Below are 23,025 nucleotides of genomic sequence, written 5' to 3' on the forward strand. Positions count from 1 at the left end.
CTCAGATTTGTCTTTTGTTTCAGTCTCAAACTAATACAATTGTTTGTAAGACAAGCACAATTTCCAGCCAAAAAAAAAACAGCAGTCTCATATTTAAGAAGCTGGAACTGACACATTAATGGTATTTTTTTCTTGTGAATTAACTTAAAGGGTCAAGTGATAATCTAGAGGGAAAAGAGAAAGAGAACATTCAGAGACAGCAAACTAAATTATTCAATCATTTTGATGTTTAGGAATTGAAATAATAGTGACTGTACGTAGCTGTTGAGCTCACATAGTCGATAAGCAGTTGTTGAATTCCAAAACATGTCTTAACCTTGCCTTGAGTAGAACCATAAAATCAATTTAAACCAATTGTATTTTCCTTTTAGTTAGAAATACTGTCATATTCTTCATATTTATTTAAATGTATGCTTGCCATTTATTTAACACTTTGCAGAAACATAATTCCATATTGCACTCATCCTCAGTGCACTGACAAGATGGTTCATTTGTTAAATGAAGGCACAATCAGTAAATGGAAGATGTGACGAAATGAACGTTGTGTCCTTTACCCCCCCCCCGTATAATTATTGCCAATTACAAAGCATCCTTCAGATCTGAAGCCCTGTACAAAGTGTGAACAAAGTGTTACCACTGACTCTTAAAATGTAGATTTGAACTAAATTATGAAGGAGTCTGGAACGATGAATAAGAAAGTGTGTGAAATGCTCAGAAGCAGGATGAAGCTTCCGACCTAATCTTCCTCTTAATGAGGGAGTCATCCTCCCGAGCGTTTGTTGACAACGTAGCACCTCTCGCACTGACGCAGTTTGAATGTCCCCTGCTGTTCCTCCATACGTCCCACACTCAATGATTCAAACTAACATAACATGGCAATGTGCGCTCGTAAACAAATGCTAAAGAGGAATGAAAATGGGCAATCTGTATTCACAACATTAGCGTTTTCACAAGTGGAAATACCTAACACTGTCTGACCAAAAGCCTGTTTTGTAACAACGAGTGAGTACCGGCGCCAATACAAATGAGCCCACTCCTCTAAAGTGGCTCCTGTTGAAAGTTGGTGCGTGAATCTCACCGATACAGATCTGCTGGGCGTCAAACGTCTTGCAGCTGTTGTTGGACGGCCGAGGGAAGTCCGAAGACGAGGGGTTGATGACGCTGGGTCCGGTACCCCACAGGATGAGGGTGAACTGACTTAACACAGCTGAATGAGACAGAGAGACAGGAGGAGGAGGGGGAGGAGGAATTAGGCTATGGAAGAAAATATCAATTGAACACCTCTCAGAGAGGTAACAGTGTGAACTGGCTGAGAAGAGGATATGGGGGTGGAAGAACAAAGAAACAAGTGATGAGAGCGGACCCAAACACAGCAGCGGAGGAAGAGATGCCTTCCCATCTTTTTTTTTCGGCAGCTCAGAATAAACAAAGACACAGAGGTCTTTAACGAGTTAACTCTTCTTGACAATATGCTGCTGTTTTGCCTTTTGAAAGAAATGCAGCCCGAAACCAGCTAAAAATATGCTTAAAGCTATAGGGTTGGAAATGTATTTTAGGAGCATTTTTGAAAGCAATGGACCTACAGCATTCAATTAATCAAATACTCTAACTGCTATATGTTTGTTGTTTATGCTTCGTATGATATGTTTACATTCATAATGATGATTTTGTGAGAGTGTTGCCAACTGGGTTAGATTTAGTGACGTTGGGAGCTTGTGCTGCTAACAGCTTGTATTAAAAAAAGACTTGGCACCGTTCTTTTTTAGTTGGATAATTTTGAAACTCTACATTTGCTGGCTTCTCAATACATTTATAATCAAAAGTGTGCCAACAAGTTTCTTGCACAAGAATATTTCTCAGTCCAGCAGCTGCAACGTTTTAATCTGCATATAAGTGCTTTTCCCCTGGTAACAAAGAACATTTGTATAAACCGAATCATAAGAGGGAGACAGAAAAAGCGGAGGATATTTGAAGAAGCACGAACATATGCACGAAAACTCTAGTTAATGAGGGGGCAGCGCATGTTGGCATGATGTGATGTGACCAGAGTGAACAATTAACGGCGATGAGTGAGGTTACCATAGTCACGTCCATTAGCTGCCACGTTTTCTATTTCCAGTGTCCATTCCCCTTGAGGGTCCTCGCCCCATGAGTGGGTGGTCATGAAGGCCCAGTCGTTGAATCCCTCTGAGGAGAAGTCATTGGGCCTGACAGAAAATGTGAGACAAGTTGTTTGAGACATGGTGGAATGCAGAGGTTGTGTTTCTTTCCCGAAGAGTATACCAGTGGGAGAGTCTGTGCAGAGATAACAATGAGGAACATGCACATTAGGTTTGTCTCCGTGTGTGGAAGAGACAGAGGGAAGAGAGATTGATATCATGGCTCTCTGCTGGTGTGTACAGATGTGTGTTTTACGGTGTACCTGGGGAACAGCAAGGTGGATCGAGTGCCCAGTGGGCTAATGAGATGAATGGCCAATTTCCCTCTCTGGTTGTGTGAGAGGGTTAGGCGAGCCTGAACGTGTTCCACAGAGTTAACGTACTCCGGTCGTCCCCAGCAGCCATCCACGCTCTTGCTGAACACCAGCTTGTTCCCGATGTCCCTGAAGGGGGGGGGGGGGGGGGGGGGGCGGTTAATGTTGTGTGAACTCAAGAAATGGACACGGACAATAGCGCTGTGTTGCAAATCTACGGGACTGTCCCCAGCTCCGAGGAGAATACGGTCACATCTATCAGCCTGAGCTGCATGATAAACAGGAAGTGCTCATAATGACACTGTTGTTTACACACAAATAGAAACGGAGCTTCAAGTGACTCTCCTTACCTCGGTTCTGTGAGCATGTTGAGAACACACTGATGCTGCGGCCCCACTGTGGTCCAGTTCTGAGCCAAGGACACCATGGCGCCTGCATCCAGAAGCCCGTATCCGTACGAATGGCTCACTGTGGACAGAGAACAAATAATGAGAACAGCAGCTTGGTGGGAGATAACATCACATAAAGGGAAATGACTGTCATTTAAAGATCAGCTCTTTATTGTTATACTATGCCGTTAGTTTGAATTGTAAATACTGAGCCCGCTATCATAAATGTAGTTTTCTATTTACCCAAAATCTAAATGTTGACATCCATTCCTTACAGTTCTAGGCAGAGGTGGGAAGTAGTGGAGTACAAATACTTCGGTACATTTTTCTGGTATCAGCACTTTACTCCACTACTTATTTTACGACTTTTTACTTTTACTTCTTACATTTTTAACACAAATACCTGTACTTTCTACTTCTTACATTTTCAAAACAGGTTAGTTACTCTAGTTTTAATCTGTGTTTGGTGGCCTGATCATTATTGTGGGGGAAACTTCTGTAGCAATGGAGAGTCAGGACTCAGAGAGACACGAGGAGAGCTGGAGCTTTGATGGCAAACACTGGTGGTTTATTTGGAGTTACGGCCGGAGAACTGACAAGACAGGTGGTGTGTCACGAGTTGACACAGCGGTTGCCAAACCAATTCTGAAGAACTCTTTCTGTAGCTCGAGGTTTTAACTAGTTTGGAGTGTAATAATCAACATTCTTCATCAGTGAGACTAAACAATTATGGACCCTGAATCTAACAAGAGCTATCGTCCATAGAAAAGAATGCGTGCCAGGGAACCTACGTCCCTGAACAGTAAACTACCTCATGGCGGCTTATGCTCTGTCATAGACTGGCAACAACAATGCTCCCAAGCTGCTCCTCCTTAAGAGAGATAGCAGCAGTACTCAAGGCCGTAGACCTATGCTATGAGAAAGGAGACAGTGAGAGGAGAAAATTATGAACTGTGTCAAAGGTTGAATACCTAAGCAAATTATTCCCTAACAATTATTATTTAGAGTCATTGCATTCCTATTGATTTGAACACGATCCGTGTATCCATCATTTCCTGGTCTTCTCCAAAGACGAGGGACCAATGAAATCGTTGTAATTTTGCCGTTGTTCAGCATCGAAACATTCATTAGCTAACAATAACATTATTGTTCTATTAATATAAAGGGAGGTCAGTTACTCTTTAAAACAGATGGTAGTTATGCGTACTTTTTACTTAAGTACATTTCGAAGCCCATACTCCTTTACTTTTACTTGAGTAAAGAAGTTTAGTCAGTACTTCTATTTTTGCCAGAGTATTTTTAAACACGAGTATCTGTACTTCTACTTGAGTAAAGGATGTGTGTACTTTTGCCATCTCTGGTTCGAGGCAAAAATAATGTTAAAGGTTTTTTCTAAAGGTGGAGCCTTCTTGATATCAATAATTCAGCAGATTCCAACACCTAAACATGTACTACCCTCTGAATTTAGCAACCCCTTAGCTCCCACTGCCTCTGCTTATACATCCAAGGCCTCTCCCCTGTGCCGTGCATGAGCATGAACACCCCCTGCTGCTGATTGGCTGGAATAGTGTTGTGTACAGCAGCGCACAAACAGATAGACAGCTCAAGGACTGTGAGGAGATATTCGCTGAATTTGACAAAAAGTGTATTGGATTACAGTTGCTGACTCCACTTTTTGTGTGCTGCCATTACCAGCTATTTAGTTAACGAGGCTGGAAAGGACGTCAGTGGTGCACTTCTCAGGTGAATGATTGTTTGGTGGCCAAGGACAAGACGTGTGTTCATGTTTGTAAATCGGATAAGAAGCCGTGAAGCTAATGGTGTTGTCGTTCAGAGTCAGAGGTCTTGTGTTGCATAGACTGTTGTATGACTCAATGAGAACGTCTGCTCTGCCTGCACACTGACATTACTGCTTCATGCAAATATGCTTTAAAATGAAGCCAGAAAAATATGAAATATAAATTATTTACTGAGATTATATGTATATTGTAGCAAACAAGAAACAGGATTAGCAATTAGAGTGGAGAAGTAACACATTTGACACACATTTTTTAATTGGCTGAAATTAGGGCATAATGTAACGCTTTGTCAAGATGGTCGACCTTGTTCTGTCATCACATTGTTGCAAAAGGGAAAAAAAGGTAGTGGAACATGAAGGCCAACGTGATAGCTCTCAGAGCAGGGGGTCTGAGTGAAAGGTGGTTATTGTGTGCTTATGTGAATAACAGCAATTTACCAATTCAAAATAGAGTTTCATTGTATAACGCATGTGCTAGAAACACTTTTTCTGTGCTCAAATATGACACAATAAACTATAAATATCTGTGCTGGATTTCGACTCGTCGGCCTCTACCTCTGCGCCCCCCCCCGTTGGTCTTCCAGTCTCCGGCGCTGAGGTGTCCGGGCCGGGACGTCCTCACCACCAGGTGCTGCATGTCCCTCCAGGTCAGGTTCATACTGCAGGGACACAGGAAGGAGATGTAATAGCTGAAGGTATTATGCACATTATTAAACAATACACACAGGTTTCGCTGACCTCGACTGTTCGACAATACAGCGGAGGAAATATGAGGAGATGAGGGATATAGAAGGTCAGGAGTCTGGAGACCAGGGGTGTCCACACTCTTTTCACAAAGGGCCACATACAGAAAATATACGAAGGGCTGGGCCACTCACTAGAGGTATATTGCCTCATATGTTAGCAAAATTAATCAAATGTAAGTAAATTATGTTTAATACTTGAATATGCTTTAAGAAAAAACAACAGCTCTCCATTGGGTTTCATTTATTTTGTTAGCAGCTCATTCCTTAAAACAGAAGCCTAAGATTGCTTATAAGAGGAAATAGGAAGAGTTTATTTCAAGCGTGTTATGAAAATAAGTGATTGGGCTTTTTTCTTATCAGCTTAGATTTGATATGATATTGAAAATGTTTTCAACTTGAATAGACTGAATTTGTTTGAAAAGTGGGCTTATCAACACATGAATACTACTGTTTAATATCTGTTTTCATCTTTATTTAAGAAGTATAATACAAGACAAGTTTCATTTGTGGGCATACTCCATTATACTTTTTGAATTTGCTGAGGGCCGATTCAAAATGGCACGCGGGCCACATTTGGCCCCCAGGCCGCAGTTTGGACACCCCTGCTGTAGACACACCTGAAATATGATCCACCTGAGCATATACAGTGAGGATGACAGCTATACATTTCTGAAATATAATATTGAAACTTAGAGGAAGCCCTGAGGTGTGTGTCAGTCATCCATAACAAAGGTAGGGGCTCACATTATGGTTTAACACTAAAGCTACATCATAAGTTTAACCTATGGTGTTTAAGGGCAGGGAACATTGTAAAACATTGGCTAGAACACTGCAGAGGACCGAGTCTAGACCTCTCTGTAATGATAGTTTCTAATGGGGTCGGGGATTGGGGAATGAGGTCACCTTCCACACAGTAGAAGCCCAATAAAAAAGTGTTTTTGTATTATGTATTTATTATTAGGCGCAGCAGGGAAACATTCCGAGAAAATGTCAAAAATGAAGGAGAAAACCCTGCTCGGTGGTTTACGATAATCAAACCGTGAATCACATTGCTTACAGAGTGCAACACGACAGAAATAGAAATTGCACTGTTGCGCATCATCTCCGCCGTGCTCCGCATCAGCATTCACATCTCATATCCTCTCATGTGTTATTAATGGACAAGATCCCCCCCCCAACCCCCCACCCCCATCTACTCAATGTCACCTCAACCAGGAGCCAAAGGGGGGGGGGAATAATAAAATAATAAAACAGCAGAAAGCCAAAACTCTCAGCCTATTAAATGATTCCATCTCTGTGAACTCCAGTTTGGTCCCAGTCTGATAAAGCAGCTCCCTGTTATTACGACTGCCTGTCGGGAGGGGAGCAGACGCTGACTCCACTCTGATGTGAAAAAGCGAGAGATAGTCTTTGTGGGGTAAACTTCGGGGTCTGTCACTCAGTGCCCTTCTCTCATGATATCAGAAGTGAGATAAACCAGGCTCTGCGAATGTAAACCTGATGTGAACACTGGGAGGTAATCCTGATTTCATTTTGACACCTGTCAGCGGCACGTTAATGTGGAAATTAAGTGAATTATGCAGAGTATGGGACGGCTGGCTGATAAGAGGACTCTACGCACTGCGAGATATGACTGCAGATACGGACATAATGGAGAACACATTAACGCTGCTGACAGAAACTTGGATTCTGACACTCCTGAGTGAGCGATAATGAGAGATTCCAGTTTAAAATCTTCACTGCCAGCCCTACAGGTATCTAGATGTCTGTGTGGGCTGCCGCTGCTGATTTGTGTGGCTAATTAACTGATTATCAAAAGCTTCATTTGCTGAGGAAATAATCTGTGGGCTTGGATTTAGGCCAATGTCGACTCCCAGACGTCTGTTCGCGCACATACACACTTCCCATGAGCATAGCAACTAAAGTTTACAATAAAACACAATTCAAAATGTGCATGCTGTAGAAGGCTACAGGGTTGAAAACTAGCTTTATTATAGGACGAGGTTGTGCTGTTCTCACTCACTTAGCCTCCAGAGCCAGAGCGATGATCCCAGCAGCCAGCGGGGCCGAGGCCGACGTCCCCGTGTGAGAGTCTGTGCATTTCTGCCTCAGGTCTGTGGTCACCTTGGAGACAGGGAGGGTGCACAGAAAATACAGAAGGTTAGACACAGGTAATATGACACATTGACTTTCCCACATCAGCATGAGTGCAGATCAGGGGGAGGGAGGGTGGAAAAGGGGAGGGAGGGTGATGAAGGGAGATTTGCCTGCAGCAATCAGAGGAGGTGGGGAGGCGGAGAGAATGATCCGGTAGATTCAGTCTCAGGCCGATGGATCCCAGCCAAAGGGTCACTGAATGTCAGCCAAATCAGCCCCGTAAGGTCGGGTGTTGAAACAAAGTATGTCCGCACTCCGGGTGCACTCAGTCACGGCCAACGCCAGAAAGCTAATGAGGCCTGTCTGGGTCACGGCGGGGACACGGCGGGAATGACAAGAAGCAAGAGAGGGCAAGGAGAGCGCTGAAGGTTAGGGACGGATTCCTAAGTTGGTAACTCTTGGCATGACAGATTGTGGCACTAATGGCCATTACTCGTGGCAATAAATCCATGTGTCCGAGGAGAAAATGATAGGAGGTGTTTGCAAAGGCCACCTAGTAGATATAGGTACTAGATAAAACAATGACATCATTCATTACTCATTTCTTATGTGCATTCACGTCATTCTTTATTTCTCATGAAAATAAACGCTGCTTTTTCTGATTTAAATTATTCTTTTAACAATACAAATAATTTTTGGTGGGGTTTTTGACAAGTTCACCTAGGAACCTTTGATGGGAAATGTTAACTATATTGTGACATTTTATACTTAAAAATAATCACAAAATATATGCATATTAACCTATCATTTAATACAAGTTAGTTGCTGCCCTAGACTGATTTTGTTTGTGGCTTTAACAAGCAAGTAATACCCTAGCAGTTTCTTATTACTCAGTTACACACAACCAGTACCTCACAAGGTGTCAGGAGACCAAATCTATCCTACACAAGCTTCTTGTGAGTCAAGTATGATTTGTTTAAAAGCCTGGGTCCCTGCTCTAGTTGTAACTTGACACTGTAGATACAAATGTACCAAACATGAAAATCTGCCAAAGTGAAGATAAATCCTCGTTCTGGATAGACGAAAGCTGTATGAACTCACTGATACAACAAATGGTGGCTTATGGCAACTACAGCAGCAATACAACAGCAGTCGTATTTTAAAGTGACTTCAATTTAATCTATTTCATGAGTTGTGTTCGCTTGCTTGAAGCATGCCTCTGGTGTATTTTAGAGGCCATGGCAGATTTATGTCTGCTTTATGTTATTTTATGACCCTGAGGCAAGTCTTTCTTGAGATGACAAGCAGCTTGAAGGAAGGATCTGGCATCTCTCAGTGTTTGTCAAGCTTTGTTCGCTGATGTAACATATCACTCACTGTGATTTGGACAGTTTTATGCCTATTTGTGAGAGAAGATATTAATATAAAAGTACACTTGAAAAAAAGGGTTTATTTCTGATGCACCGGCCTCGAGTTTTGGCCAAAGCAAAGTATGAGGCGCAAGTTATTTCTGTGCTAGATATTCAAAGTATTCAAACAATCCTACACAAAATCTGGGATGTTCAAAGTAGAAGTGTGTGTGTGTGTGTGTGTGTGTGTGTGTGTGTGTGTGTGTGTGTGTGTGTGTGTGTGTGTGTGTGTGTGTGTGTGTGTGTGTGTGTGTGTGTGTACACCCACTATCTGTTTCTCCCCCGGGTTTCCAGAGCTGTAAGTCGTAGCGAGAGTGGAGGAGCAGGGCTCGCTGTACCACGGCACGCTGCCGGACTGCGTGGTGCTGCTGATGGAGAGGGTGTAGATGCTGTTGGTGTAGCCGTCACAGTTACAGCTGTCCTGTTCGCGGCCTCCATTTCCCGAGGCCCACACAAAGATGGAGCCTTGCCCGCCACGTCCCTGAGGAACACAAACACATTCATTACATATAGACACACAGAGAATAGGTTGAGAGAAAAGAGAGCTGGTTAAAACGTGACACATTAAGTATGATAAAGACGTTTTTCCTCGCGGCTTAAACGTCTTGTCACTTCAGAAGCAGTGAACCGCTGGAGGCACAACTCTTATTAATACATCATAACGCCGGGCGACTCATTGCCGCATTACATCATACAACAAACAGAAGAAATGTAATTACTAAATCTCCTCAAGCTGAATGTAATTTAGGGGCATGATAAATTACGACATAGGATCTGGCAGTGAGACTGTATGCCTCTTAAACACAGACACTGTATGAAACGTACATTTAGTCCAGCTAGATCGTCCTTTTGTTCCAAGGCACAAATCCTTTTTTATGCATTTGTCTGCGGCTGATTAGATTACTGCAACTCTTTAATCGCTGAAATGCCCCAGAAATCAATATGCCTCCGTCAGCTCGGACAATATACAGCTGCCAGGGTGTTCTCAAGTGGTAGAAAGTATTCGCACATTTTGAACATTTTGGCCTCTGTGAGTTAGCCTTTCCAATCGATTTCTACGTTTTACAGCTTATTTCTGACTCTGGATGGTCTGGCTCGGCCTACACTGCTGACCTGCTGACGGCAGCTTGAAGTCTGCAGAGCAGCTGCGGCCCCGGGGCCCGGCTGCAGACACAGGGCAGCGGGGCCTCTGCAGTCGGGACTCCTCATCTCTGAAAGAGCCTCTGGGTGGAGAACGACCTCTGCCGCCTTTTGTGCAAGACATACAGGCACATTTTTTAAATTGGGTTTTTAATTAGTCATATTATTGTTGTTGTGGATTATTATGCCTTTCTTCTTCTTCTTTTTCTACAATGCATTTAGAAAGCACTTTCTTTTTTCTTAAGCCTTGTTATTATCTCTGCCTTTGATTTGTTTTTCTGTGAAGCACTTTGAGTGTTTTTGGGGAAAATTGCAGAGTGAAAAAAGGTATCATTATCATCATTATTCACATTTCTCTTCAGTATTAATCACACCCTGTCAGAAGAACATTAAACAATTAAAGTTAATTATTTCATAAACCCTATTTGAAGCCATATGATAACCACTTGTCTTCTACATGAGCTTTGAACCAAGTCGGCAAAAACAAAACAATAAACCCAAGAAATACATATTATGAAAGAAACAGATAAAAGACAGCGGAGGGACTTCCCACATGCTGAGAGCAGGAATAATGCAACAGTTGATGGCAACCAGACATTAATAAGGTCAGAGAAAACAGATGTAAACCATTCCTCCCTCCGTCTCGCTCAGCCACAGATACACAAAACAACACAAAAAAGATCATAAAAACGAGTGTTTTGATGGCCAAAGCCGCAGGACAGCTTTATTACTCGGGTTGTAAAGATTGTGATTCTCTGCCTTTTTTTTCTCCCTGCCTACTTGAGTCTGGCTGGCAAAAAAAAAGGTCCTGGCTGTCATAATCAGTTCCAGTTTTTTGGGCTTTGCAGTCCCGGTCAATAAAGATATTGGAACCGTCGCTTCCTTATCACTGTTGTTGCATCACTGTTTTCTCTGACTCCGTTCATCACATTTTAAGCCTTACAGGTTTACAATTTAACCTAAACACAAACTTCAAATGAGTTTAGGATTGCCAATTTATTTTTCCCTAATGGATTCCTTCATCTCACAAATTACCACATTTTTATGGAGACATTTGTATTCTACTTTATGTCCAATGCTGTCTGAATTGTACTGTATCATACCACAGGAGTGTTGAAGGTTTAGCAAATACTTCTTGACTTCCCGGACCAATTTATGATCCCCCGCTGCCTTCGCTGCAGGTTACAGAGGCCAGACGATAACACTGCGGTGCCAGGGGTTATCTGGCTGCCAGGAGAACACACGCTGAACCAGAAAGGTCCTGTTGTGCTGCTGTCAGGCACTTTCTCCTCACTTTCACACCGTGAGATTTGCAGCATTTCACATTTCGGGATGTGACATATAAATCATTCTTTTCCACAGATACAAATGTGCAGTATCATTCATTGATTAGTCAATTACAGTCTTTGAGTCTACCTATTGTTCTGCATCAGTGATTGCTGCTCTCATTCCATTTTCTCACATCTCACATTTATCATTTAGCTGTCGTGCAAATACCCTTCATTGCAGCATGCTGGCCTAAACTAAATGATGACATTATCCTTAGATAATATATCGTACTTTTGACTTTGTCTTACTCTTACCTAAAGAGCAGAGAACAGATAGCAAACTCACCTTGAGTTTGCCCTTTCCTACAGTGTATTTCAGGAATAGCCTCAATTAAATATTGATACAGTATGTTTGTAGAGCTGGAAAAGGGTTCCTTTTCTTGCTGGCATGAGATAAATAGCTCATTATATAGCTACAGATGTAGTTCAAAATGTTGCAAATGATGCTGACGGTATTAGCTTCAAGTCATGGGTACATTTGAGTATTTCACACAGCATATTCTTGTTTGCTTAAAAAACACTTTACTAATATATAATGTCTGCTTGCTTCCTAATAGATAATGTCTTTCTTCCAGATTCAACCTGAGCTCAAACATATCTCAGACACCAAATTGTTTATTTGAGCTATTCCTCAACTCAGCTTTACCCCCCAGCAGTTATATCTATGAGACCTAACCATAGTTTGTCCTCTGCCCCAACCCCTACTGTCAAGGCAATGCTATGGAAAACCCTGTTTTAATGAGAAACAGACGTCAGAACTAAAATGGCAGAGACATAGTCTGATACATCCTCTTGTTTTAACACCTTTTGGTATAATAAGATGGATGACATGTAACATGTACATTATTGAGCATGAGGGGTGCTGGTAAGCAGATGTAATTCCCTATGCACAGAAAAAGGCTAGCTGTTTTCAGTCTAAGCTAAGCTAGCCATCTGCTGGCTTCAGTGTGATATTCACTACAGACATTATGGCAGTCAATCTTCTCATCTATTTCTCTGCATAAAAGAAAGGGATTGGCATATTTCCCAAAATATCAAACAACTACAAGCGTATGTGAAGACTTTTAAGAGCTGATGTGAGTTTAATGGTCATGCTAGAAGAGTAAACAGGGTAGATTGGAAGTGTATTGCTGGGACTGACCTTGGTGATTCCCTGTAGGAAAGCCTCTTTAGCCAGCTTGGCGGGGCCATCCAGTGACTTGCCATCGTCCTCTGGGCCCCAGCTGGCGCTATAAATGTGGATGTGCTGCGGGTTAAGGCTGAGAGAGTGGGCCTCCACCACGTCTGTCACCTCGCCATCCAACATGCGAACTCCTGTAAAATTAACAGGCAAGGCAGCGCAGATTAGGTTACCACACGAGAGACGTAACAAGACGTTTTTGTGGAAAGAGTGACAGGATGACAGATGGTAAAGAGATCCTTGGCGTATTCATTTTCGCTTCAGATGGGTGAGAAGGTGTCAAAACCTGAAGAAAAAAAACTCTGCAAGAGATGACAGGAAGAAGATAAAACTTGTCATAAAAGGTGAAAGAAATCGGTCAGACCGACAAATTCCCATGTTATCATCGGCCTCAATAAGCTAAACAAATAACAGAGAAACAAAAGACATCACAGGAAAAACAAGACTTCACAAAGTTTCAGTTTTTAATGAGTAAGCATACAAAGCTTCACCCACAGATGCTGCTCTGACGGATACTACATTATTTTACCGTTGCATAATCAAAAACCCAGCTGGTTGTAAAACCATAGAAGGCTAGAATCGTGACCGCAACTAAACATACAGAACGTTTGGAGACATCTGCACGTACACATATATAGATATAAAATGAGCTGAGAGTTTACAGATCCTACCACAGACTGGTGTGTCCCCAGGCTAGCTCTGAATGTCACCTTTCATCATACCTGAACACAACTCTGTCTGGCCCTTTGAAGTGAGCCGCGTCAGATCACCCCTCTGAACATTAATGGCTGTTGAAAGGTGTGAAATGAACCCCCCCTCAAATGAGATCCATCACTGGGAGAGGACCCCCTCGTACCTCAATACTGTGTCCACATTAAGATTTCAAAAATCCATTCTAGACTACCTGGCTTGCCCTGAAGGCACAAACACATGCCAGAAGGGACGTAGCCAAAGCAGTAATTACTCTATTGGCGAGGGGATTTGATGTAACCCAAGTTTGAATACTGAGTAGCCTGGAAGAAACAAACAAAAATAAAAAGACGCTTAACTTTGCTAAATAGACACTGTTTGCACCGTTGATCATTATGCATTGTGCTGTATTGAAGCGGTAATGATAATCAATATTGTAGCAATTTCTCATCAGCTGCCTGCGGCTCGGCGATTTGGTATTAAAGACACAGCTGTGCCGGTTTACTGCGGTTCCATCGAGTCAAAAGTAGCAGGTAGGAGAATGCAGAAGGGAAAACAAGGACAGTGTGTGAAAGGAGAAGCAGAGTGAGCCAAGTAGGGTCAATTACGGGTTTTAAACAATAATCATTACTTAGGATACACACATTTAGGATTCCCCTATGATCCGGACTGCCTGTACCTGGTATTTTGGAGCGAATCACATCTGTTTATAAACAATGCAGTGACCCGGCGACATGAACAGATTCACAGAGGAGTAATTGATGAGAACAGGGCCAACTGTGTCGGGAGATTAATGGTAATGAAGAAGAGGAAGGAGAGTTATGAGTAACATCTGTGAGCAAGGCTGCTCAGGGCTGCATTGGCTCCGCTGAGTCTTGTTGGCTGCCAACATGTCACTGACAGATTGTTTGGTGACAAAAGTTACTAAAAGCCTCCGCGGAATACTTCATCAAGTGCAAATATTTTCAGGAGCCAAAAAAAGCAACATTTCAGAGTTAATTTGTAATCACAGGTGCGATTTCTATCAAACCCTCTGAAGGCATGTCTTCTTTCTTAATTTTCTATCTGCACATGCTGACAGCTTTATGGCAGTTCAAACTAGTGCCTGTAATAAGAATCTTATTTCATCCAAGGAGTGGATTTACGCAGTGGTATGAAAAGATGTCCACTGGGTCGTGAAGACAGTATTCTTGGCATCAACATAAATCTAAATTAAGGCATCACAATGGCCTCAACTGAACACTAAAAAAATCAAACTTGCTTTTTTCTAATTGGCGGAAGAAAGAGGTTTACGGCCTAGTGCCAAATTAAGGTGGAGTGAGATATTTTTAATTGCTGGTTAGTCTAGAAAAGATTCACCCCGGCACCAACTTTTATCTGAAATCTACATGTTGCTCAGCATTCTTCTAGCAATATGAACAAAACCATAATGTATTCATTTTCAAAACCATGCAGAAAGGTAAAGCTATTTTCTCAGAGACAACAAATCAGGACACTAGCCTATCTCTGCTGCACACTTTCACTTGTGCATCTAACAGGGAGTCAATCAAATGCAAAAGATAGTAAATGGATATCAGCTTTGAAATGTCTTACAGCTGATTCTAATTCAGGTCTCGGTGGTAATGGAGCGTAGATAATACAATTCCCTTCCACCTTAATTAGTTTGGCATATTATTTCTAATTCAAATAATATTGAACTCATGTCAATTATTATTATTTTCTAATAACACTTGTTCTGAATCAAAACCCCAACGGTAAGCTTCACTCACCTCCAATTTTAGCGTTATAGGCCACACCCACACCGCACACGCCGTTGTTAGCAGCTGCTGCGACTTCTCCCGCACATCGAGTTCCATGTCTGGGAAGAGACAATGTCACAAAGGACATTAATAAACAAAAAATATGAAGAAGATTACAAATGGGAAATGTACACATCAAGCAGGAGCATCACAATAACTCAACCGAATACTGACAGCGAAAAACCAGCAATTGTTTGTCACCTCCTGAACTGAGCTGGGCTTTTAAACAATACTGAAGCTGAAGTGATGCTAAAAATACAACACAGTCAAAAAGAGAATCAGAAACCCAATGGCCCTTTTGTCACTGCAGTAGACTCAGAGATGTAACAATAGGTGTTAGAGAGGCCAACATGTCTCTCCGAATGAAAAGTCTATTCATTAAAGTGGTTTTAGAATTCAAGACTTACTTAATAACTATACAGAAAATGGCATTTAAAATCAGTCATTAAAAGAAAAGCTAATAAAATAAACATTAAAAGAAAAAATACATGGATAAAAGTTACAGTGCAGTCGAAGATATGAACAAAAGGTGGAATGATAGGGATTCTCATACATTATGACTACTTATACACCTCCACAATGAACTGAAGTAAGGACACATAGCATAATACTCCATGCAGGATCGCATTGTGATTAAAGTAAATTGAAGTCTATTTTGTTGCACTCTTTATTAATACACTGAACAAAAATATAGATGCAACACTTTTGTTTTTGCTCCCATTTTTCATGAGATGAACTCAAAGATCTAAAACATTTTCTATATACACAAAATAACCATTTCTCTCAAATATTGTTCACAAATCTGAAAAAATCTGTGAGCACTTCTCCTTTGCCGAGATAATCCATCCCACCTCACAGGTGTGGCATATCAAGATGCTGATTAGACAGCATGATTATTGCACAGGTGTGCCTTAGGCTGGCCACAATAAAAGGCCACTCTAAAAATGTTCAGTTTTATCACACAGCACAATGCCACAGATGTCGCAAGTTTTGAGGGAGCGTGCAATTGGCATGCTGACAGCAGGAATGTCCACCAGAGCTGTTGCCCGTGAATTGAATGTTCATTTCTCAACCATAAGCCGTCTCCAAAGGCGTTTCAGAGAATTTGGCAGTACATCCAACCAGCCTCACAACCGCAGACCACGTGTAACCACACCAGCCCAGGACCTCCACATCCAGCATGTTCACCTCCAAGATCGTCTGAGACCAGCCACTCGGACAGCTGCTGCAACAATCGGTTGGCATAACCAAAGAATTTCTGCATAAACTGTCAGAAAACCGTCTCAGGGAAGCTCATCTGCATGCTCGTCGTCCTCATCGGGGTCTCGACCTGACTCCGGTTCGTCGTCGTAACCGACTTGAGTGGGCAAATGCTCACATTCGATGGCGTCTGGCACGTTGGAGAGGTGTTCTCTTCACGGATGAATCCCGGTTTTCACTGTTCAGGGCAGATGGCAGACAGTGTGTGTGGCGTCGTGTGGGTGAGCGGTTTTCTGATGTCAATGTTGTGAATCGAGTGGCCCATGGTGGTGGTGGGGTTATGGTATGGGCAGGCGTATGTTATGGACGACGAACACAGGTGCATTTTATTGATGGCATTGTGAATGCACAGAGATACCGTGACGAGATCCTGAGGCCCATTGTTGTGCCATTCATCCACGACCATCACCTCATGTTGCAGCATGATAATGCACGGCCCCATGTTGCAAGGATCTGTACACAATTCCTGGAGGCTGAAAACATCCCAGTTCTTGCATGGCCAGCATACTCACCGGACATGTCACCCATTGAGCATGTTTGGGATGCTCTGGATCGGCGTATACGACAGCGTGTTCCAGTTCCTGCCAATATCCAGCAACTTTGCACAGCCATTGAAGAGGAGTGGACCAACATTCCACAGGCCACAATCAACAACCTGATCAACTCTATGCGAAGGAGATGTGTTGCACTGCGTGAGGCAAATGGTGGTCACACCAGATACTGACTGGTTTTCGGACCCCCCCGACCCCCCCAATAAAGCAAAACGGCACGTTTCAGAGTGGCCTTTTATTGTGGCCAGCCTAAGGCACACCTGTGCAATAATCATGCTGTCTAATCAGCATCTTTTGTCTATATAGAAAATGTTTTAGATCTTTGAGTTCATCTCATGAAAAATGGGAGCAAAAACAAAAGTGTTGCATTTATATTTTTGTTCAGTGTATATGCATATCAAAATGTTCATGGTGAATTAATCGTAGAACATGTCCATGCATTCAAAATAATCTTTGCAGCATAGTGATCATTAAACATGAAGATTCATTCTACTTTACTGTCAATATTAAAACATTATGATTAATAATGCATTATTATAGATGCAATGACATGGACGACACTTCACTTAACATATACAATAATAACTTATGATTAGGGATGCACGATATTGGTTTTTTGAAACCGATACCGATAACTTCCTGCTTCTCAAGACCGATACCGATAAACGATAATAATATAATATATATATATATTAAATGTACCTGTAGTTTTTTGCACACCTGGTGGTAAAAAAAAGACTAGTAGTGAGCAAATGACATGAGCATTACTACTATGAACAAAACTAAGGTGGCCCTGAAGTGCAAGACACCACAGCATTTCACAAAACACAACAGCATTTCACAAAACGCTACAGCATTTCACAAAACACCACAGCATTTCACAAAAACACAACAGCATTTCAGAAAACGCCGCAACATTTCACAAAACGCCGCAGCATTTCACAAAACGCCACAGCGTTTTCTGAAATGCTGCTGCGTTTTCTGAAATGCTGTGGTGTCTTGCACTTCAGGGCCACCGTACAAAACAAAGCCAAGAACAGTTTTGACTCTTCAAAGTGACCATATTTATTTTCCCAAATAAAGTTCTTGCCTTTTTCAAAAGCCTCGTCGATAGGTAAAAGCCCCGGTGCCTTTGCAGCTGGCTTTGGATTCGCCGCTAGTTTAGCAGCGCAGGCATCTTCGTACGCTTTTAACACACCATCGTAGCGATGGCGATGTTTCAGGTGACTAATTAGGTTGGAAGTATTATAGCTCGTTGCCTTTTTCCCTCCTCGTGGAACTTCTTGCATTTGTTAATACAAATAGCAAGCGAACTATCTAACTGAAACTTTGAAATAGTCCCATACTACCGACGACATGTTTGTTTACTGTCCTGGCTTCACGGCCGCACACCATTTACGTCGCAGCTAGGCATGAGTTAGGGAGCGCTGGATTTGTGAAAAACTCCCCTCTTCCTAAACCACTACCACAGTACTGGCAAAACGGGAGGAGCCGAGTGAAAAACAAGCGCCCCTCATCCCAATCCACCCACACCGCAGTATTTATATTAATTTTTTTACCCAAAAAATATATTGTATATTATCGGGGCTATTAATACTGTTATCGGGTTTATCGGGATGACGTCATAATTCCTAATATCGGACCGATAATAATTATCGTGCACCACTACTTATGATACTGCATGGATTTTTATTGGAGCGTAGTCATAAAGCATTAGTTGTAATTCACTATTAACGCCATCATAATGCACCAGAGATCTGTGCTTCATAGAAAGTGTAAACAATTGTGATTTCTGTGCTTTTTGTATTAATTCCTACAAATCCCAACTGCTTTTCAGTGTTCAAAGACCTTTAAAACACACTCACATGAGCATTTTCCATTCTTGTGTGTCAGTCTAGCTTTCAAAGTAAATATAAACTTTGATTCTTTTTTCTCTTGTCATGAATATTCAATGCGATAGAAGCATAGTTGATTTAAAACCACTTTTTTATGTACAGAAAAACAGTGTTTTTCCAACCAATTTGCTCCTGGATGAATGATCCATACTGTATCACAGCAGATACCTCTGGGTATATATAGTAGTATATAATGAGTACTTCCACAATCCTCCTCGTTTTAAACACAGCCACTTCAGACAGCTCCTCTTTTCAGCTCTTTTTTGTTTTAGCTACAGAGTTACAGAATATAGGCATTTCCCATCAAGAAGTGACACATGAAGATGAGACCTGTCTAAAACCAACTTAACCTTGACCGTCACTGGCCATTCAAATGAGATATGAGATGTTATCGATGTACATGAATTATTCACTGAGTGCCTCATTAATACCTTCAACCAGTCTTGAGTTTCAGAGAACAGACAGGTTCCCCCAGACAGTTGTCTCGATGTCAAACTAGCTTAACAAACAACATTCCCTCCAACCCAAAAAAAGAATCATGCTTTATTTACCACAGATCCGGTCTTATAACAGTAAAATTACCAAACTGATAACTTTACAGCTAGTCTAAGGCCAAAACAAAAGTAATCATTAGTGGGATGGATTCAATTTGTTTCATTGACTTCAGGGGTTGACGCGGTGTGATCAGACTGCGAAATGGATGGCGCAGACAGATTTGGCATTTAACAAAGGTCATTAAGATTGTCTGCTGATTACAGTGCAGATCTGATTAGGAGGTGTACAGTTTCACACCCGTCTCTGCGTGAATGTTATCGGAACAAAGCTAATTACATCCACAGTATTGTTTTGAAAGAGCCAAACATTACTTTCTTTTTGATCTCCTAACCTCCCACTGATGATGAGGCAGAGGACAAAGTCATTTCACAGGGTCAGAGCAGGCTACGCCTCCAGCTGGGATCCTGATTAGACTCTGTGTAGCTCTGTGATACATTACCCACCTGCTAATTCTCACTCTTTGTTCACTCTTAAACATTTCAGCAAAGGTTCACTGCTGTATTCTTCCTCATTCTTCTCCTGACATTATTTTTTACACAAATGTCAAAGAACAAAACGCTTGTCATCAGAAAAGATGATGTGGAATAAACAATGTTACCTTCTTACAAATCATTTATTTAGCTGTCAACAACTACAAGCATTGCAGTGATTTTTTAACAAGTAATCAACTGGCCTGACAGGGCACATTTTTCACTGACAGACATGCCCTTACAAGGACCTTGGCACAACATATTGCAGGGTGTAATACATCAAAAATGCAATTAAATTAATATCATTGCTATCAAGAGGTCAAACTACATTATTGTACAGCTAACTAGCTTTAATAAATGGCAGCAGTTGATGGAGACTTGACGGCTCCCTACAGAACCATATATGTGCTCGGGGGTTAAATTAGGACTTATTACTTGAGGAGGCAATTTATTAGCAATGTTATGTAGCAGCAGGCGCTTATGAGAAAAAGCCACACTAAATAGCTGACCTCATAAGCACAAGAGAGTCATTATGATTTACAAAAATCAGTCCTTTTGTCTAATTATAAAATAAACACCCAGTTGGTAAAGCTTTAGGAGGGTCCACAGTCTCAGATATTCAGCCTCCCGTTATGCTAATCTCCGTACAGCAGGACGTCTGCGTGTGAAGTGGTCTTTAAAGTAGTCTCTATTGTTTAATCAGAGCGCTAAAGAGGCATTACATTTTTAGCTCACTGCTAAACAAATGTCTAAATCTGACTGACTGGCTGTACTCACCCTACCACACCACTCAATCATGTTATGTTTGAGTGGACGCTCACAATAACAATCTGAGTGAGAAGACACTGAGAAAGACGGTGCTACTCAAGGACATACCGACTTACTGCATTTTTATACTTTGATATTCCTATTTCAGTTCTTCTTCTGTAATAGAATGTTGCAGTGGCTCCCTGCTGATCAGTAGTTTGTACATTTAATGAGCAGGGATAAAGACCAAGCTCCAATTTATGAGCTTTTTTTACTTGGATACGATGCCTTAAAATGATAAACACAACTTCAGGTTTGCACTTGTTGTGAAGTTGTGAAGTTTAGCTTCAGTTCAGAGGCATTTATATGTCACACTTGCTTTTGCAGTGTTGTTAATTTTCTCGTTTTGGAACACTACTGAGTAAACACAGAGGCAGATTACTTCTAATGGGAACACATTCTTATTCATTCAGTATTCAGGGAGCCTGAAACCATTCACACTGGCCAAAAACACATTTATTCAGCACCGTGGCCAGCCAGATGGCAGCTTACATTGTGGAGGCATTTGCAGTCGCATTGCACTGCAAGAAGCAGCTTCAAATGTCAACACTAGAAGACTTTTGTTTTAATAAGAAACAGATAAAATGCTTTGCCTTTTGAAAACATAAAGATGCTCTGAGTGTATGTGAAGGATTTTTAAAAAATAATATCTGATAAGAGACGCTGTGATTCCACCAACCAATGTCAGCTCAACTTGGAAAACAATGAAGCACATTTTCTTTAGACTTCAAATTAAAATCGGTGAAGGTTTGTTATGTGATATGGTTTGGAATGCCTTCAGATGGAGATACGTGCACGCACATTTATTGTCTCATCCACAGCACAGTAAACAATACGGTTCTGCTCCAGACAGCACATATCCTCACACCAAGGAGCAACAGATGTTAAGCCAGGTAGGGGATCGAGCCAGGATGGGCAGCGTGAACACATAGAGGTCATGTTTATGGAGCGTCAGTACACACCAAGATGCAGCTGTTTTGTGTGTGTATGTGTGCCAATGAGTGATTTGCCTGGATTGAATTCAGCCAAAGCAACTAGACAGCCTCATATATCCAGGGAGGCTCAGGCGTTCCAGAGCAGACAAAAGTGTTTGAGGCAAAGTCACAATTCTATCTGTCAAACGTCCCTGAAATGAAATGATTTCCAAGACGGTTTACTGAAAGCCTCCTTTCTATATCCATTTAAAATAGATTGGAGGAGTTGCCAGACACAACGCCTCTAGGGGGCACGCGTAAGTGTAGTTTGAACAGCTAAAGTTTATTCAAGAGATGTGAGAACAAGACGCTTTCAAAATAGTTCAGGCTCATCTCGGAGAAAGACAATCACGGTAAATAAATCATTGGAGTGCGAGTCGGAGGATGGCATACAGCTACAAGCTTTGTTCAAAAGACAAACTGTGGAGAAAAGAGCCGACAAAGCTTAAACACAGCTTCGATTAAAGGGCGCTGAACTTGAGACGCTCTATTCACCCAGCCAATGTGACCTCCACTATCTCATCAGAAGGAGCAAAGGGACAGAGGGAGGTAATGCTTTTATCTCTCCTCCTCAGGACAAGGGGCCGTTTTTGGTAAAGTCCTTGCACTGCGATTTACTGGAGACTCCCAACACAATCTCTCTGGACATAATGCAACGTAACCACAGACCACACAGAGTCAATATACTGTAAAGTGCAGTCTATAAATGCAAAGTATTCAGTATGTATCTTATGGAAGGTGCCTCAATATTGATCTAATCCAAAAACAAGCATTTACCCCAACCTGAAAAACTAAAACTTGAAACAATGGAATTCTGCTTGCAGCGAAGATTTAGACTTCGAGTTAAGTGTCTGTTTTCAGTAGTTGATTTCCCCATGGCAGCATCAAACAAATGTATTGTTTTTGAGGAGGCTCTTTTGAGGTTTAATTATCTTCCCCACAGTAACTATACTTACATTCTTTCATTTACAGTGTGATAGATGGTGGGAAGGTTTGCCTTGTCTTATTACTGAAAAGTAGACTGTTTCCAAGCAGATATAGTACTAAGAGAAGTTAAGGAACAACATAAGCAGGCCATGGTGACCAATCACAGTTCTCGTTGTCTCAAATAGTATCTCAATATAAGTGGAGCAGCCCTGAAGTGGTTCCATTTTTTAGAAGGCTTATGTCAGGTAGGGCATAGCCTCTGGTATTGCTACATGAATAACCCCTTAATGCAAAACTATAAATCCACCTTAAAGTGGCACTCCAGTTATTGAATATTAAGTCCCTAGTGTGTCTCAATTCGAAACCCTGCATTTCCTATAATGCGATCTCCAGTTTGAAAGGGATCTCTGGTAAAACGTTTCAAGTTTTAAAGATCTCCTTTAAATCCATATACAGCTATTTTAAAAGGCTGAGTAGTATTAACAAACTCGGATCAAATTGGTTGAGCACTCATTCAAGCAAAATGAGTTCATCCAA

At 41.7% G+C, this 23,025-nt stretch overlaps 1 protein-coding gene across 6 annotated transcripts in view; it reads right to left on the reverse strand.

Annotated features, from left to right (window-relative positions):
* furinb (furin (paired basic amino acid cleaving enzyme) b) overlaps window positions 1–23,025 on the reverse strand; it is a 119,296-nt gene that overhangs the window by 2,409 nt on the left and 93,862 nt on the right. For all 6 annotated transcript variants that reach the window (XM_034215762.1, XM_034215766.1, XM_034215761.1 and 3 more), the window contains exons 7-15: window positions 15,020–15,108; window positions 12,522–12,694; window positions 9,181–9,393; window positions 7,430–7,530; window positions 5,216–5,319; window positions 2,824–2,941; window positions 2,423–2,602; window positions 2,080–2,207; window positions 1,079–1,207 (exon numbers count right to left, since the gene is read on the reverse strand). In XM_034215762.1, the coding sequence (XP_034071653.1) occupies window positions 1,079–1,207; window positions 2,080–2,207; window positions 2,423–2,602; window positions 2,824–2,941; window positions 5,216–5,319; window positions 7,430–7,530; window positions 9,181–9,393; window positions 12,522–12,694; window positions 15,020–15,108 (1,235 nt within the window). The remainder of the gene's footprint in view (window positions 1–1,078; window positions 1,208–2,079; window positions 2,208–2,422; window positions 2,603–2,823; window positions 2,942–5,215; window positions 5,320–7,429; window positions 7,531–9,180; window positions 9,394–12,521; window positions 12,695–15,019; window positions 15,109–23,025) is intronic.

Source organism: Gymnodraco acuticeps, unplaced genomic scaffold, assembly GCF_902827175.1.
Source record: "Gymnodraco acuticeps unplaced genomic scaffold, fGymAcu1.1, whole genome shotgun sequence".
Lineage (NCBI taxonomy): Eukaryota > Metazoa > Chordata > Actinopteri > Perciformes > Bathydraconidae > Gymnodraco > Gymnodraco acuticeps.